Source organism: Xyrauchen texanus, chromosome 8 (genome assembly GCF_025860055.1).
Source record: "Xyrauchen texanus isolate HMW12.3.18 chromosome 8, RBS_HiC_50CHRs, whole genome shotgun sequence".
NCBI classification, from domain to species: domain Eukaryota; kingdom Metazoa; phylum Chordata; class Actinopteri; order Cypriniformes; family Catostomidae; genus Xyrauchen; species Xyrauchen texanus.
In genome coordinates, this window is record NC_068283.1 from 31,091,480 (window position 1) to 31,108,034 (window position 16,555).

The 16,555-nt window shown below is 37.7% G+C and overlaps 2 protein-coding genes across 4 annotated transcripts; both read left to right on the forward strand.

Annotated features, from left to right (window-relative positions):
* Positions 1–895: 895 nt before the first annotated feature.
* Positions 896–7,139, forward strand: gdpd3a (glycerophosphodiester phosphodiesterase domain containing 3a). The gene is made up of 11 exons (XM_052132471.1): positions 896–1,517; positions 1,661–1,847; positions 3,784–3,826; positions 4,576–4,711; positions 5,089–5,134; positions 5,234–5,352; positions 5,498–5,587; positions 5,741–5,874; positions 5,982–6,041; positions 6,157–6,208; positions 6,852–7,139. The coding sequence occupies exons 2-11, from the start codon at positions 1,709–1,711 to the stop codon at positions 6,978–6,980; spliced, it is 948 nt and encodes a 315-aa protein (XP_051988431.1). The 5' UTR covers positions 896–1,517; positions 1,661–1,708; the 3' UTR covers positions 6,981–7,139.
* Positions 7,140–9,500: 2,361 nt separating this feature from the next.
* Positions 9,501–14,052, forward strand: ypel3 (yippee-like 3). Of its 3 annotated transcripts, none has more exons than XM_052131981.1 (5): positions 9,501–10,145; positions 10,809–10,927; positions 11,027–11,070; positions 12,719–12,827; positions 12,977–14,052. In XM_052131981.1, exons 1-5 carry the CDS (start codon positions 10,112–10,114, stop codon positions 13,064–13,066), a joined length of 396 nt encoding a protein of 131 aa, XP_051987941.1. In that variant the 5' UTR covers positions 9,501–10,111; the 3' UTR covers positions 13,067–14,052. The 3 variants fall into 3 exon arrangements, with proteins under 3 accessions (XP_051987941.1, XP_051987940.1, XP_051987942.1); XM_052131982.1 differs by having other exon boundaries at positions 9,615–9,978; XM_052131980.1 differs by having other exon boundaries at positions 9,614–10,927.
* The last annotated feature ends 2,503 nt before the right edge of the window (positions 14,053–16,555 follow it).

Consider the following 16,555-nt stretch of genomic DNA (forward strand, 5'->3'; position numbering starts at 1 on the left):
TACAAAGACCTGACTTGACATGACTTTTGTTAAAAAAAAGCTTTACTTAGGACTCCACGACAGCACATCCCTCCTCCTTCCTGGGTTCGGCACTAAAGCAACAGGGTAAGGTGGGCAAGAAAGAGGCGGGAACTGGCTGAACAGTCAAAGTAAGTTTTAATAACATATATTAATTCAAATCAACTTAAACACAAACACATAGAAACACACAGTGGCTGCTTGAGTCACCCTCTGGCTCATCTTTATCCCCCTCCTGGCTGATTAGCCCAATTCAGGGCCAGGCATATGTCCTCACAGCCCTGCCCTGCACTTTTCCTCGTCACAGTCACTTATTCAATTTAAGGTTCCTCAAACAAAACTATTTTTAAGGGTTAAATCAGGAAAAAGTGGCAATTGCAAAACAATTTACCACATATTAGTCTCTGGCTCTCTCTGTCTTTCACACTTACCATCTGTCTCTGCCTCCCTTTATGTTAGATAACAGTCTCTCAGCAATTCTATACAACAGTAGAACAATAAGAAACAAAAATGTTCTGCTGACAGGCAAGACCAACACAGAATTGTGTGCATGTGTTACTGTGAGCTCTCATCTATCCAGCCACAAGCTTTTGTGGAACACTTAAAAGTGTGAAAACATGAATATCTGCCAAACATCAACTCATGTACCAGCTGTTGCACTTGCAATAATACAGAAACAATAAACGTGTTTTGTGATTTCCATCCCACTCTGCTGATTCTCCCTTCATCTCATCCCTATTTCACACTTGTTGCTTCATGTTATTATTCATGAAGCGTTACTAGTAATGTCTATTGTAAAATATGTATAGTACATATTTCATGCTCATGAAAAAGACAGTTCAATTGGTCAATCTTGAAGGACGTGCAGGGTAAAAGCATCTAGTGCTGGGAGGGGACTGAAAATTCAAGTTTAAACAGTTTAAACATGCACAGAGCCAAAAACATGCACACCGAAGGTCTGGCAAACTGCATTCCAAAACACTCATTCCTCATCGACAGTCACAAAAAAGGAGGGGGATTTTGTAGTAACCGTGAGTGCAACTACCAATGACTGATTACCAAGAACCTGTGTTACATTAACGGCACACACCTAGAGAAAGAGGTGATTGTAGCGATTGGGGCTGTTTCTCTATTGCTTTTGCATAGATATTGGAATGAAGGAAGAGTGAGGAACATTTATTCTTGTTGTGTGATTATATCTCATTCCAGTCAATCTAGTTGTTCTTTTCTTTGGAGCTCATCAGGATCATTGGAACATTTCTTGCTTTGAAAGTTGATATGTAGGTAAGGCGAAGGAAGACAAGGGTGTGGCTGACAGACAGACAGTAAAGTTTTCAGTGGAGAGAGGCACAAGAGTAGGAAAAGATAAGACTTGTTAGATAAGCACTTTTAGGCTGGAAGTGTCGGGAAGTGTATCTGCTTTTACTTGGAGCCAAATCTGGATCACATCTCTCAAGACAGTAAAGAGGTAAAGGGAAAATAGCATCCATAATAGCCTGGTAAGTCTTCTTTTATTAATATTTTATTCAGGTATCACAATTTTTTTGTAGAAAAAGGTTAAGGGGATGTTCACAATATATATTTATAAATACATTCTATTCTGTTTTTCTATTAATGTGTTCAGTTTCTTTCTTGATTCCAGGTCAGATTTCTGTTGCTGTGACCTTATCTTCCCCTAATAGTGGGAATCATGGCAAGCTATCTATACTACCTGCTCCCAGCAGTAGGGGGCTATGCTCTCACGTCACTGTACTTTCTGAAGAACCCTCATATTCTACACAAGAAGAAGCAGACAGCCTTCCATTGCACACATATCTCTCACAGAGGAGGTACAGTATCTGATGCTCAGAGTTAATGTTAAAGTCAATGACATCTTGTTTGGAGATTTGTGTTACTCATCTCTGATAAACTATGTTTGAGTTTCTTGTCTTTGTAACAATATTAGTCACATTAAAGGGACTGTTCACCCAAAAATTATAATTCTCTCATCATTTACTCACCCTTACGTTGTCTCAAACTCATTTTCTTTCTTCCATGGAACACAAACTTAGATATTTTGATAAAGATATGATGTCTGTTGTCAATACAATGCAAGTGAATGGTGACCAAATTTTCAAGCTCCTAAAATCACATAAATACGGCATAAAAGTAATTTAAAAAAAAGAAGAAGACGACGCAGACTACACTGGTTAAATGCATATCTTCAGAAGTGATCTAATTGTTTTTGGATAAGAACAAACCAAAATGTACCTTCTGTTTTACTTTAAATCTTGACATCAGCAATCTCCTTGGCGATCACAATTTCAAGCTCAAATAACACTTCCTAATACCATCTAGCGCTCTGCGCATGCATCAGGCACTAGGAAGTGTACTCGAGCTTGATATCATGATCGTGCCTACAGACTGCAATGGCAAGGTTTACAGTGACAAAGGAGTTACATTTTGGTTTGTTCTGACCCAAAACGGATTGGATTGTCTCAGAAGACTGATTAAACCACTGGGGTCTTATGGATCACTTGTATGCTGCCTTTATGTCCTGTTTTGGAGCTTGAAAATTTGGTCACCATTCACTTGTTTTGACAAACAATACATCATATCTCCATTAAAATATCTTTGTTTGTTCCACAGAAGAAAGAAAGTCACAGTAGTTTGAGATGACATAAGGGTGAGTAAATAATGAGAGAATTATCATTTTTGGGTGAACTAACCCTTTAAAGGTTAATTAACTCTAATAACACTGTAATTAACTGTGAAATCAGCAGAATCTTTTGTTCAACTGCTTTGATGACAGATGAAGTAACAGATGACCTATCATACCACATTGAAAGTTATACCAAGTTAAAGGGATAGTTCACACAAAAATGAATATTCTGTTATGAATTACTGTTCCAAACTCATTTATTTCATCTGTTGAACACAAAAGCAGATGTTAGAACGTTAGTCTCACCCACCATTTACTTTCTTAGCAATTTTTCCCCCATACAATGTATGTAAATGGTGAATGAGGCTGTCCTTTTAACATCTCTTTTGTATTCCATGGAAGATATAAAGTTATAGTGGATTGAAACAATATAAAGGTGAGTATATAATGAGAGAATTATAATTTTGGGGTGAAATATCCCTTTAAATGAAAGCAGTAAGTCACAAGAGGCCATGCGTCACAGTGGTTTTACCACAGTATGGGATGTTCTAAGGGAGTTCCAAGACCACCCTTATACCTGTGATAAAACCACTAAAGCACAGACACAAGTGGCTCATTGCTATTTTAAAATGTTTGGAACAGCAATATGATAAAAGATAAACAATTATCAGAATAAAACACCTAGTCCGTCAAGTAACATAGTTAATTATCCTATCTGTGGGCTGTTTACTTTTGCCAAGCAACACTCCAATTTGGCACATTAATATTGAAAGTACAGTCGGTATAGCAGCAGCGTCAGAACTATCTGTTTCATGACATGAATTTTGACACGTATCTTAACACACACACACAAACAAAACCAAAATTGTTTTTTAATTGCATTAAAGGTAATTATATGTTTAGAATGGTATGGGATTCATACTGTCATTCCATAAAACTGCCAGTGAACAGCCAAATCTGCAGTGTTTGTGACAGCATATGCGAATGCTTTCCTCATTCGCATTGTATATAAAGTGTTAGCTAATATGTGACTGAGTGAGTTATTACCTCTGAGGAATGTTTATGTCCGTGTGTGTATGTGAGATCTGGTCCACATTTTCTGACCTCCTGTTCTCTGTCCTCAGGCTGTGGTGAAAGGATTGAGAACACTATGGAGGCCTTTACACAGTGAGTGGGAGTCTGGTCTCACATCAGTTTAGCAGAGCTGAACAGTGACCCCAAAATATATTTGGACACTTAAGGAACTGTGATTTGGGGGCCTGGGTAGCTCAGCAAGAAAAGACGCTGACTACCACACCTGGAGTCGCAAGTTCGAGTGACTCCAGTCAAGCTTCCTAAGCAACCAAATTGGCCTGGTTGCTTGGGTGGGTAGAGTCACATTGGTTTAACCTCCTCAAGGCTATAATGTGGCTCTCACTCTCGGTAGGAGGCGTGGTAAGTTGTGCATTGATGCCGCGGAGAATAGTGTGAGCCTCTACATGCATTGGTCTCCACTGTAACTCGCTCAACAAGCCACGTGATAAGATGAGCGGATTGACTGTCTCAGATGCGGAGGCAACTGAGATTCGTCCTCTGCCACCTGGATTGAGGCGAGTCACTACGTCACCACGTGGACCTAGAGCGCATTGGGAATTGGGCATTCCAAATTGGCAAGAAAAGAGGAGAACCTATTTTATTGCATAGATAACACAAGAGCTAACCAATTGGGATTGATACATATGGTGCAATCTGTCTTTAAATGCTAAAAAGAGTGTCTAAATACTTTTTGGGGCCACTGTATCTTTTAGTATTTTATGTTTATGCTGATATTTTTCTGACTGATCAATATAACTTTGCCTTTCACAGTCCATTTAATACCCTCCTTTTCTTTTTTTCTTTTTATCTTAAATTTCTTTCCATTTACCTTTTTCTCTCAGTGCTGTGGAGGTGGGCACAGAGATGCTGGAGCTGGACTGTCACTTAACTAAAGATGGTCATGTGATTGTGTCACATGATGAGAACCTCCTGCGGCAGACTGGGCATGATGTCACCGTCTCCTCCTTAAACCTAGAGGTCAGAGGTCATGGTTAACACCCTCCTGGCATGCTATACTGTTCTACGTAGTACAAATAATACTATAATTAAACTTTGTCATGAATCGCTAGTAGAACTATGACATTGCCATATGAACAGGCCTGCACAAAATCTATGCTCGCAAAATTACACAGAAACCTCCCCAAATTTCCATAGAATTGGCATGCCTGTTGCACATGCAATCACTGGCATATCTGTGTATAAAATAATTTGGCTAAGTTGATCATGCTTTCAGCTCCCAATAAGAGTAGAATCAATGCAGACTCAATGTTTGCATACCGTGTTGGTCAACTTCAACCGAACGTTCTGGTTAATGGATTGTTTTGTATTTTAATACTTCTTATTACACTTTTCAGGAGTTGCCACCTTATAAAGAGACACTCGAGGTTACCTTCAAGACAGGTGTGTGTTTTTACAGCTGGAAATCAAACACACATATTGATCTTTATCAATGCATAATGATAAAGCATAATTAGAACTTTTAGTTTTCTCCTTGCACAGGCCACTACAGCACTGGGACAGACAAAAAAGTTGCTTTGTTAGAGGATGTGTTCCGCAAATTTCCTCACATGGCTGTGAACATTGAAGTGAAAGAGAACAACAGTGCACTGATTGAGAAGGCAAGGGAGGGATCATCATTCTCATCTAACTCTTCAAATCCTGAGCCACATAACTGCTGCAAATAAATGGAACCTCCAGCCATCCCTAGCCCTGCATGTATTTTATTTTTTAAACACTTCATATTTTATTCACTGTCACTTTCAGATTTCTGACCTTGTGAAGAAATACAACAGAGAGGGCATCTCAGTTTGGGCCTCTGTGGAATCCTCCACCATGGCTAGTTGCCTCAAAATGGTGTGTGTGTTTGTGTGTGTGTACACCCCTCACTTAATTTGTCAACGTGAAAGAGCTCTTTTAATAACAACTTTTCAGTATGCATTGCTAAAATTGCCCTCTACTGCCCATTCTTTGTTACATCTCTGGTTGTGTCTCCTTGTAAAATGGCAGAACTCCTCCATGCCCTATATGTTCACAGTGAAGCGCGGATTACTGCTACTCCTGCTGTACTACACTGGCATTCTGCCATTTGTACCACTAGGTGAAAGTTTCCTGCAGTTCTATCTACCACAGATATTCAACAGGTCTGTATATTCAACTAACTGCCATACTCTGTTGTTGTTATTGTTTTATTGAATTTACTATATGCATAAGATACTGCTATCTATCTGAACTGAACTCATCCCTGCAGAGCATACATACCAGACTCATGGATTCTGAGAAACAGTTTGGCTATCTATTTGATTGAAAGGTAATGTAGGGGAAAAGACTGTGAACATGATCTCAGTAGTAGTAGCATCAGGCTAAAACTTCTCAACGAATTTGTTTGAAATATTTTTGTGTGCTTTATTTTTTTGCCATTGCAGATTGACTTTGAGAAAAGGGATGTTCAAGCACCTTAAAGACAGAGGAATTCAGGTTTGTGGCCATGCTATGTCATGACTTATGTCTTGTCCTGATAGTATTAAAGTAAATTTTTAGTTCACCCAAAAATGAAAATTCTCTCATCATTTGCTCACCCTCATGCCATCCCAGATGTGTATGACTTTCTTTCTTCTGCTGAACACAAATACAAATATTTGGAAGAATATCTCAGCACTGTAGGTCCATACAATGCAAGTAAATGGTGACCAAAACTTTGAAGCTCCAAAAAGCACATAATGGCAGCATAAAAGTAATCCATACGAAGTGTAATCCACACTTTCAATTCCACGTTCTTCTTTTGTTTTTTGGAGATTCACAATCTTCAGGCCTGTAGTCACCTACTGTCTGGGCTGTCAAAGGTGGATATTTATAGTAAAAAAGGATTTAAATATTGAGCTGTATCTTGTGTTCTGCAGAACAAAGAAAGCCTTCTGGGCTTCTGGGATGGCATGAGGATGAGTAAATTATTCATTTTCATTTTTGGCTTAACCATCCCATAAAGAAATAAGATACTGCATTGAGTGCTTATATTTTCAGCAAAGAAAATGGTCCCACAGTGGTTACACAGAGTGCACTTAGATGTCTCAGAATGGAATACAACCAGTATTTCTCTCTATCTCTCTCTGTTTTTATTTAGATTCACCTCTTTGTGTGTAACGAGGAAGAGGATATTGAGGGTGCATTTGCCGCTGGTGCAACAGGAGTCATGTCCGACTATCCCACAATGTTATCAAACTATATTCAAAGGCACAAACAAGCCATGTGATTAAGAACAAATGCACAGAGTGTACCTCAAACACTATATGTCGCTTCTTGCCAACAATACCACTATTTGCTTGTAAACCTTGGCAATGAACCAAGCATACTGTAGTCTGGATCTTGGTACTGCATGCCTCATTTAAAGAAATAAATGGAACTCATATATACTGTATAGGTGGATTGTTTTATTGTCCCTATACTGTATAGTAGCCCATCATACTGCAAGCTTATTGTGGTTTCAATTTAGTCTGTTGGTTTAGCTCCTCCCTGCCAATGCTTGCAAACAAACATTATCCTTGGTTGTGCAAAGTGCAACTATGGCCAACATGGAATCAACATGCATCAAAGGTTGATCACTATAATGCTATTTAGAATGTAACTTTACAGTATCATTGGATCAAATCAGCCATGCCTTCTAAAATATATATATATATATATATATATATATATATATATATATATATATATTCCAGTGAAACTTTAACTAAATATTTTTACATCCTTTTTTATGACACAAGTGCATAGCAGCCAGGGGACACGTGGGGGACACGTCCACTAAATTCTTTAAATAAGATGATTTGGTCCTACACTTTTACAAGCTAAACCCATACCTATTCCAAATGGTGAATTTGTATACAGCATTCTTTGTGTTTTGTTACTTTGGGCTGATTGAGCAACCATCCAACCGATCACATGTTAGTTTCATGAGCCGAAATAACCCTTACGTAATAGGTCGTCAGTCAGAGAGTCTAATCAATGCAGCTCCATTCATTTATACAAAGTTGCTTTCAACAATGCTCATTTATCTATGTTCTTTATCACCATTGATGTTGATCCATCCATCCATCTTCAACCGCTTATCCGAAGTTGGGTCGCAGGGGCAGCTGCTCCAGCAGGAGTTGATATAATTAAAAAATCTAGAGCTGAGGAACACACAAACAAGAGTTATTAATCTGCATATTGTTATTGATTGTGAAATGCACTGCAGAAAAAAAGGAAAATCCTTCTTTAAGCACACATTGTAAGGGGAGTTTATTTCAGTTCCTGAGTCTTCATAAAGTTATATTGTTTGTGAGGTATGGGAGACCGGGGATGGTAGTAACACTTTGTTTGAGCATCAGTAACTCGATAGTAGCTATATCTCTCAAACTTTGATACATAGTACCCTTATTTGTCTGCTACAAATAAAACTCACTTGAACGTCTACTACAAAATCACAGGTTATGTGAGTTAATGTCAAAAACAAAGAGTTCCCTTGTTACAACCCACCCCACTACTGGGGTGAGAAATAAGATCCACACTATTCAATTTATGCAAGAACTTTATTGAAGAATAAAGAAAAACAGTTTTGAATAAAGTGAACAATTTAAACTGACAAAACAATAAAAATAAAAACATATTTCTTCTAAAACTTTAAATTTAGCACAAAAAGAATTGCTGTGTGTGTTTGTGTGAGTGTGCATGTGTGTGGACTGTATGCCTGAATGTGCATGTGTCACATAAGGGTTCAGTCACTGTCATGGATGTGGCAAATGTAGGTGGCTGCCCCTGGGGAGCAGGCTTTGTGGGCCCAGAACTGACAACGTACACACTTGACCAACACTTCTTTTGACCTTGAGTTTGCGAAGTGTTCCAAGCAAACAATGTAGAAATTCACATCATCTGAGGTGTCGGAATCCTCTTGATCATTTTTTGCTTGTTTACATTGTTTTCTTCTTTTGCCCCTTTCCAGATGGCAGGTTTATTCCCTCTTTTTCAAACTTCTTTACCTCTTTAAGTGCCTGTTTCGCACAAACTCTATGGAAATTATAGATTTGCTTTGTTCTTACAATGCATAAAACCTCTACTAAAATCTCTTTGTAGGTCTGTAGACATATTAATTTTAAAGGAATACATTTTCTTTTGATCATTGATTCAGTGACAAACTCATTTCACACAAGAACTCACCAGGTGGGATCTCCAGAAATGGTCACTGAACGAATCATTAAATAGATCTGAATAGATCATCGTCAAAACACTCGAGCCACTTGGATACATTTAAATCCCACAATACACAAGCACAGAGTAAAAATATTTATTGTGCACATGCAATATTGCCATTCCTGTCATTAATTAAATTATTTATTCAAGGACCAGCTTGTGCTCAGTCTTTTATTGTCATTTGTGCTACACAAGATCCCCTTTCATTCATTTATTGCAATACTTGAATCTTTAAAATATTACAAATACTACAAGTATATAATTTCATATTTATTAATATAATACTTATGTCATACTTGTATATTAATATATACTGTAATATATAAATACTGCTCTGTTAAGTGTTAGTTAGGTCTGTACGAGCCACCTACTGATAGTTGCCCCCCCTTTTTTTAAAGTCACTGCTACGCCCCTGTGACGACAGCCTTCCTACATAATATTGTCCCGCTAACCTATTAAATAATCCTCACACAAACAACCAAAAAGCCACTTCTAGTGAAGAGATAAGATGAAGATAACACAAGGCACGAGGGCTTTGTTGTTCTCGCTCTTTTAACTCAACTGAAATATTCAGGAGACTTCAAACGCACGGAAGCCCTTATCTGATTGGCTGACCTATATTCCGCAAGACTCTTTCTGGGTTCTGATTGGTCTATAGAGGGTTTTTTTTGCGCCACATGACGTATAAGATAACTTCCTCGGTAAATACTGTAAACAAATCAACGAATACTTTTTGGTTGCGACGTATCTTGAACAGTGGCCTTGCTAGTTGATGTTTGGAAATTACGTTAACGGCACACATTTTTGGTGTAAGCTCAAAGCGTCAGAGGAGACAAGAAGGAGGGAAGCGTAGTAAAAAGCGCAGCGTGTCACACGTTTGTTTAGTTGAATGCTCGCGACTAGTGAAAGCGGAATATCTACACAGCGGTAGACAGACCCTTTCTCATGCATTTGAGTTGATCACGCTTCTCTTCTGGTGACAATACTACAACTGCGTTTGTCTTGAAGAAATCATTAATATTTAGGTGAGTCCATTCTCGTAGTTACGCATTTCGAATGGCGCGAGCGCACGAGAACCCGTTCTGTTTTGAAACGTGCATCTCTAAATCGCTGCAAAGTCCTTTTACAGTGCTGCGGTGATATTCTTTGAAAATCGAAATGTTTGCTCGAATATGTAGGTGCGGTAAATCAGGTAAGTGGCAAACGAACAGCTAGCCGCATGCGTTGGTGTTATTTTTCAGCTGCAATGTGTGGTCCATAAACTGAACTAAAATCGCAAGGATGTCTATGCACATGATTAGGTAAATTTTCAAAGATATTGCATTTGTTGTCACAACATTTACTTAAAAACTCTGAGTGACAACATGGCGTAGTTATCCATTACCTCTCACCCCTGTTTACCCTCCCTCGTGCCTGTTGTGCCATATTTGGGGTAACTACAGTGGGCAGCCAAGCAAAGTAGGTCAGTTGGATGTTTCCTTTTTTCCGGGTCTATCACTAAAGCAGGACAGGGGATGTCAAATTTGGGCGATATTATAAAAAAAACTATGCACTGCGAGATGGCCAATAATGTCAAGTCCAACATGCTCAAATGTCAAAGTATTTAACCTGCTATGAAGTTCAAGCAAAACCACTGGTTGTTGGTGTCGACGCCATGCTTTTCTAACATCATATAAATGCATGACTGTTTGTCAATCCTGCTATGTGCTTTTGTTGTTGTCGTCGTCAAAGCTGCTCATAAGTTATAGCCTTTGCTGTTTTGTTGTCATGGTCAAATTTAGACATAACAGGAGGGGGGCAGGGGTTGTTATCCTTGCTTGTTTGGTCTATTTTTGTTTGTGTGTGGTTTTCAAAGACATGGTGAAGCAGACCAAGGCCAAAACATTCCAGGCCTATCTGGACTCCTGTCACCGGCGCTACAGCTGTGTCCACTGCCGCGCGCACCTGGCCAATCATGATGACCTCATTTCTAAGGTGAGAGCTCGTTTGAGTTAATTGTGAAGCACATTTATAGCTAGATTTATGAACTGCCTGCTATTTGCAGTAAAGACTCACCTTTTGTCTATTTTTCAGTCCTTTCAGGGCAGTCAAGGACGTGCATACCTGTTCAATTCTGTGTGAGTATTACTGCTGACAAATCTCAGAAGTCTCTGGAGCAGGGAGGAAATGGCATTTCTGAAATAGTTTTGCATTCCCTTGCATTAGTTTGTGTTTCCTTGCAACATATCAATCCTTTAAGAAAATTAACAATGGCTTTATTACATTAACTTCTTACAGTAAGTATTTGTATATAAAAAAAAAAAAATAAAAAAAAAAGTTTTTTCTACAGTAAACATATTTTAACCATTATATTTGTGGTAAAACCATAATAGAAATACAGGAAAACAAAAAACTAGGGCATTAAAAATCACAATAATTCTGCCAAAAAACTTGTTTAATTTTACTACAATAGCACCATGGTTCATTTGTGGTACATGTAACATGGTTTTTAAATCCATGATTTGTTATTTTTATTTATTGTTGTTTCATTACTATAATTTGACTAAAAATAGCATTATTAAAATATGGTTTATGGTTGCATGGTAAATTGTGGTTATTGACCCCATTTACACCATGTATTAAAGAGGCATTTCGGGTGACCAGATCTCATGTGGGCAGTGCTAAATGCAGTTCTAAACGTCCTCTACAACATTTTGTGATCGGAAGACAACCACATACGAAGGTAGTTAAAAATGTATGTGATCGCTTCACAGTTGAGGTGTAAAGGCTAACCTGTCCTGAATGTGTCCTGGACAGCAGTGAAGCTCCACCCCTCATCTGCCAATCAACAGCCATGCTTAAACAAGAGTTTAAACTTTGTCGGTTTCAAGCGTCTTTAAAAGGAAATAGCCATCCGATTGGAAAATTTGAAAAAGCTGATGCATACACAAGCACGAGAACTTCACAGATCTTCTCCAGTGTGTCTGAAATCAATATGCAGGGACACTTGTGAGAAGCACAAACATCTGCAGCTCCGGTTAATACAGGTAATCCACTAAAATAACAGATAATTATGCAGAAATGTTGCTTTTGTGCTTTGATTGAAATTCGACTTTGAATTTCAACCCAATCTGGGAGAAACGGCGTGCATTTATCTTTTTTTATTTTTTTCTGACTTGCACTTTAATATCATGGAGTAACAAACTGACATAGTGAATGATGTGTGTCATCATGAAATCAGTGACCCTCCTCTTGAAATCAGAACACAAGTGGTCACAGGAGACATATTTGGTGACTAGGTATAAACGGCGATGTGTCTTTTCTGACCAAATGTGATCGTATTACCTGAGATGCATTTTAATACCAGGTGTAAACATGGTCATTGTTTCACTACAAATACTGTAGTTTAACTATATTAATTGGCTATATCTCTCTATCTCCTCTCCACCAATAGTTTGTGTGTGGTGAGCGTACTGGCACACTATGTCTGCCATCACATCGTCCAGGTTGATGCTGCACACTGGTGGTTGTTGTGGAGAGTCCCCTGTTCACCAGTGTTGTGTCAGAAAACTGCTTCAGACCATTCATTCATATTTACTGTAGTAAAACCATGGAGTTTAAATGGTTTTACCACAAATCCTGTAGTTGAACTATGGTTAATTTTGGTAAGGGATAAATGAAGATATTGCAAGGAACCCAAAATAATTTGGAGGGAATGCACAACTTATTGCAAATGCAAAAAATAAATAAAATTAACGTTTCTGAAATTTGATTTGGTGCTTTTAGGGTGAACATAGGTTGTGGCCCAGCAGAAGAAAGGCTGCTACTGACTGGTCTTCATGCGGTGGCTGATATTTACTGTGAGAATTGCCACACCACACTGGGTTGGAAATATGTAAGTGTGTTCAAATGTATTTTTTTCCTAAATGGGGCCAAAAAATACAGCAGGGCACATTCCTAAACGGCTAGATTTACACTATTGCCAAATCTGGAATTGTATTTTTGATCTGATTATAATTTATCTCGCTCTCACACTGTCTACAGGAGCAGGCATTTGAGTTAAGTCAGAAGTACAAGGAGGGGAAGTTTATCATCGAATTATCTCACATGATTAAAGATAATGGCTGGGACTAAAGCCTTAAGTCTTTGCTATAACTTGCTGTCACCGCCTGCAGCTTCTCCAAGAACAGCATGAGAAATGCTTCCTTTTACATCAATCTCCATCTACGTTACTATTGTGTGCAACTTTTCCCACACGGATATCCCAGTGCACCAGTTTTTCAGAAGAGGTGGGGTGTCTGGTCTGTACAAATGTGTTTGGGGGGTGTGCTTTAAGCTTGTGTGTAAGGGATGCTTTGGTGTGCTTGAGAAGCTGTGCCTGAATTCTCATCAACCACTTCAATCCTGATACAAAGAATGATTTAATTTTGTTGGAATTTTGACTTAAGCCCTCAAATTCTCCTGATTAAGTGCAGTTTAGATTTTTTTGGACAAAATTTGATCATAATGTTAAGATCCAATGCATTTTTATTCAGTTAATTTTTACTTTAAACAACGAGAAATATTTGTGTGAAATTTTACCGTTTGTAAATGATGTGAGTTTTATTGCGTTTGAGAACTTGGCTTGGAGAGGATTATGTGCAATATGAGAGTGTGTGTGTGTTTGCATGGAAAGGAGAATTATTAATGTCTCCAAATTCAGTACCTTTTTTTTGTTAAATTCATCTTTTAAATGACCAAGTCACAGAAATCCCAACAAATGAACATCTGCTCATAAGTGTTTGTGAGTGTGAGCGAAAAGCAACTGCTGGTTTATTGGAGTTAGAGATTGTCCAAAATTGACTGACTTTAAGACACTTCAATTACAGCTTATGAATTTAAGATTTAATTGGGATATTCATTTTTAGGTTTTGTCTTGTTTCTTGCCTTTTGTCCATGAGAAATGTTGTAAATATAATCTAATATTGAGCAGAATGTACAGAGACATTTATCTGATCATGTTAGAGCAGACCTGCCATGCAAAATGTGTTTTTGATTATGTAGCAAAATATTTTTTGAATGCTAAACCATTAAAGTGTATTACATTAACCTGATTTCTTTACATTAAAGTATGGGGTAAATGAAAGTAATTGTGCTTTTCTCTTCATTATTGCTTCACACAGGTTTTGCACCATCAAGGGTTGGCATAAATGTTGTAAAATTGGGTCAGGGAGTAATAGCCTTATTTTTAATGCAAAATGGACTAACAAAAATCATTCAAATAGATTTGTAAATCAGTTAACAGACACAACATAAGCTATTAAATCTGTTTGGTGTGGATTTAAGTTTTGGCCAAAAAATTCTAACGACTTAAATTTTGGACTGTTCCTACACCAAGCAATCATATGACTTTGAAGGACTTGGTATATAGGATGTGAACCATAAGGACTGGCCACTTCTATGATATGTTGATGATGCTGGTTTTTAGAAGCTTGACAGCTGAACATACTTGCATATTTCCAACCCAGTGTGGTGTGGCAATTCTCACAGTAATTATCAGCCACCGCATGAAGACCAGTCAGTAGCAGCCTTTCTTCTGCCAGGCCACAACATACGTTCACCATAATAGCACCAAATCAAATGTCAGAAACATTCATTTTATTTTGCAATAGCTTAATTTATCGCTTATGAAAATAGACCATAGTTCAACTACAGGATTTGTGGTAAAACCATTTAAACTCCATGGTTTTACTACAGTAAATATGGATGAATGGTCTGAAGCGCTTTTCTGACTCAACACTGGTGAACAGAGGACTCTCCACAACAACCACCAGTGTGCAGCATCAAGCTGGACGATGTGATGGCAGACATAGTGTGCCAGTACGCTCACCACACACAAACTGTTGGTGAGGAGGAGATAGAGAGATACAGCCAATTCATATAAACTATAGTATTTGTAGTGAAACAATGACCATGTTTGCACTTTTGTTATATGGAAAAGAGTGGCTGGAATATTCTTCAAAAACCTTTTTAACCTTTAACCTTTAACCTTTTAGAAAATTAAATGAACTATTGAACTATTCCTGTCACCCTAGTCTGTAGATATTGTGAAGTAACATGACAAACAATACACACTCAGGTAAGAGTTCTGCATTAGGAGCTGCATCACACAGAACTGCCCATCCACACTTTTTTTTAAAATTGCATTCCTATGAAAACATGCCTTTAACCTTTGCGCTGCATCTCCCACAGGAATGCTGTGTTCCATTTAAAAGGAATTTCAAAACAGTTCACCCAAAAATTAACATTCTGTCATCATTTACTCACCCTCATGCCATCCAAGATGTGTACGACTTTGTTCTGCTGAACACACATGATTTTTAGATTAATATTTGAACTCTATCGGTCTCCACAATGCAGGTGAATGGTGATCAGAACTCAGAAGGCCCAAAAATGACATAAAGGAGGCATAAAAGTGATCCAAAAAACTTCAGTGCTTAAATTAATATCTTCTGAAATTATATAGTAGATGAGGGTGAGAAACAGATCAATATTTAAGTCCTTTTTTACTGTCACTCTCCACCTTTCACCAGCCCAAACCAGTAGGTGGCTGAATGTGAAAGTGAATGTCACTTCCACACCAGAATATAGAAGTGCAAGTGTAGATTTATAGTAAAAAAATAAATAAAAAGGACTTAAATATTGATCTGTTTCTCACTCACACTTATACACCCACTTCTGAAGAAATAAATGTTACCACTGGAGTCTTCTGGATTACTTTAATACTTTATTTTGGGCTTTCAAAGTTCTGGTTACCGTTCACTTGCATTGTAAAGACCAACTGAGCTGAAATTTAATTTTTTAAATCTTCGTTTGTGTTTTACGGAAGAGAGAATGTCATGCACATTTACTCACCCGCATGCCTGGGATGGCATGGGGGTGAGTAAATGATGAGACAATTTTCGTTTTTGGGTGAACTATCTTTTTAAAGGAATATTCTGGGTTCAATACAAGTTTAGCTCATTTGAAAGCATGTTTGGCATAATGCTGATTTCCACAAAAATGTATTTTGACTGTATCTCCTTTTCTCAACAACAAAAAAAGCAAAAATGGTGCTGTGAGTCACTTACAGTACAATGGAAGTGAATGGGGAAAAAAGGCAAATGTTAAAATACATACTATTTCAAAAGTTTAGCCACAAGACGTAAACAATATGCATGTTAACATGATTTTACTGTGATAAAATAACTAATATTTCCTGTGTTAAATTATATCCAATTTAACCACTTTGTTTGCCATTACGATGTTACAAATTAAAACCCTAACGCGACCATAAAAAATTTTATTTAATGTATTTTGCAGACCTAGTAATAGCATACACAAGTTTTATTAAAATAATTAATGTAAGTGCTTTTATAAAATTATAAGCTTAAAATTACTGTTTTAAATTATCCAAACATTTACCCATTCACTTCCATAGTAAGCCTCACTGTAACCTAGTTTTTTTGCTTTTTAAAAGAAAAAGTCGAAAAAACGTTTTGTGGTAATCAACATAATTTCACAAATGCTATCGATTAAGCATTGCTTGTATTGAACCCATAATATTCCTTTAACAATGTGACTCGAATCTCGATACACCCTGTG

Excerpts from the sequence above, each read along its gene's own strand:
- gdpd3a (XM_052132471.1), top strand. The coding sequence starts at position 1,709 with ATGGCAAGCTATCTATACTACCTGCTCCCAGCAGTAGGGGGCTATGCT. Across the intron at positions 1,848-3,783 it reads ACATATCTCTCACAGAGGAG|GCTGTGGTGAAAGGATTGAG; the intron begins GTACAGTATCTG and ends CTCTGTCCTCAG. Across the intron at positions 6,209-6,851 it reads TTAAAGACAGAGGAATTCAG|ATTCACCTCTTTGTGTGTAA; the intron begins GTTTGTGGCCAT and ends GTTTTTATTTAG.
- ypel3 (XM_052131980.1), top strand. The coding sequence starts at position 10,634 with ATGACTGTTTGTCAATCCTGCTATGTGCTTTTGTTGTTGTCGTCGTCA. Across the intron at positions 11,071-12,718 it reads GCATACCTGTTCAATTCTGT|GGTGAACATAGGTTGTGGCC; the intron begins GTGAGTATTACT and ends TGGTGCTTTTAG. Across the intron at positions 12,828-12,976 it reads CCACACTGGGTTGGAAATAT|GAGCAGGCATTTGAGTTAAG; the intron begins GTAAGTGTGTTC and ends CACTGTCTACAG.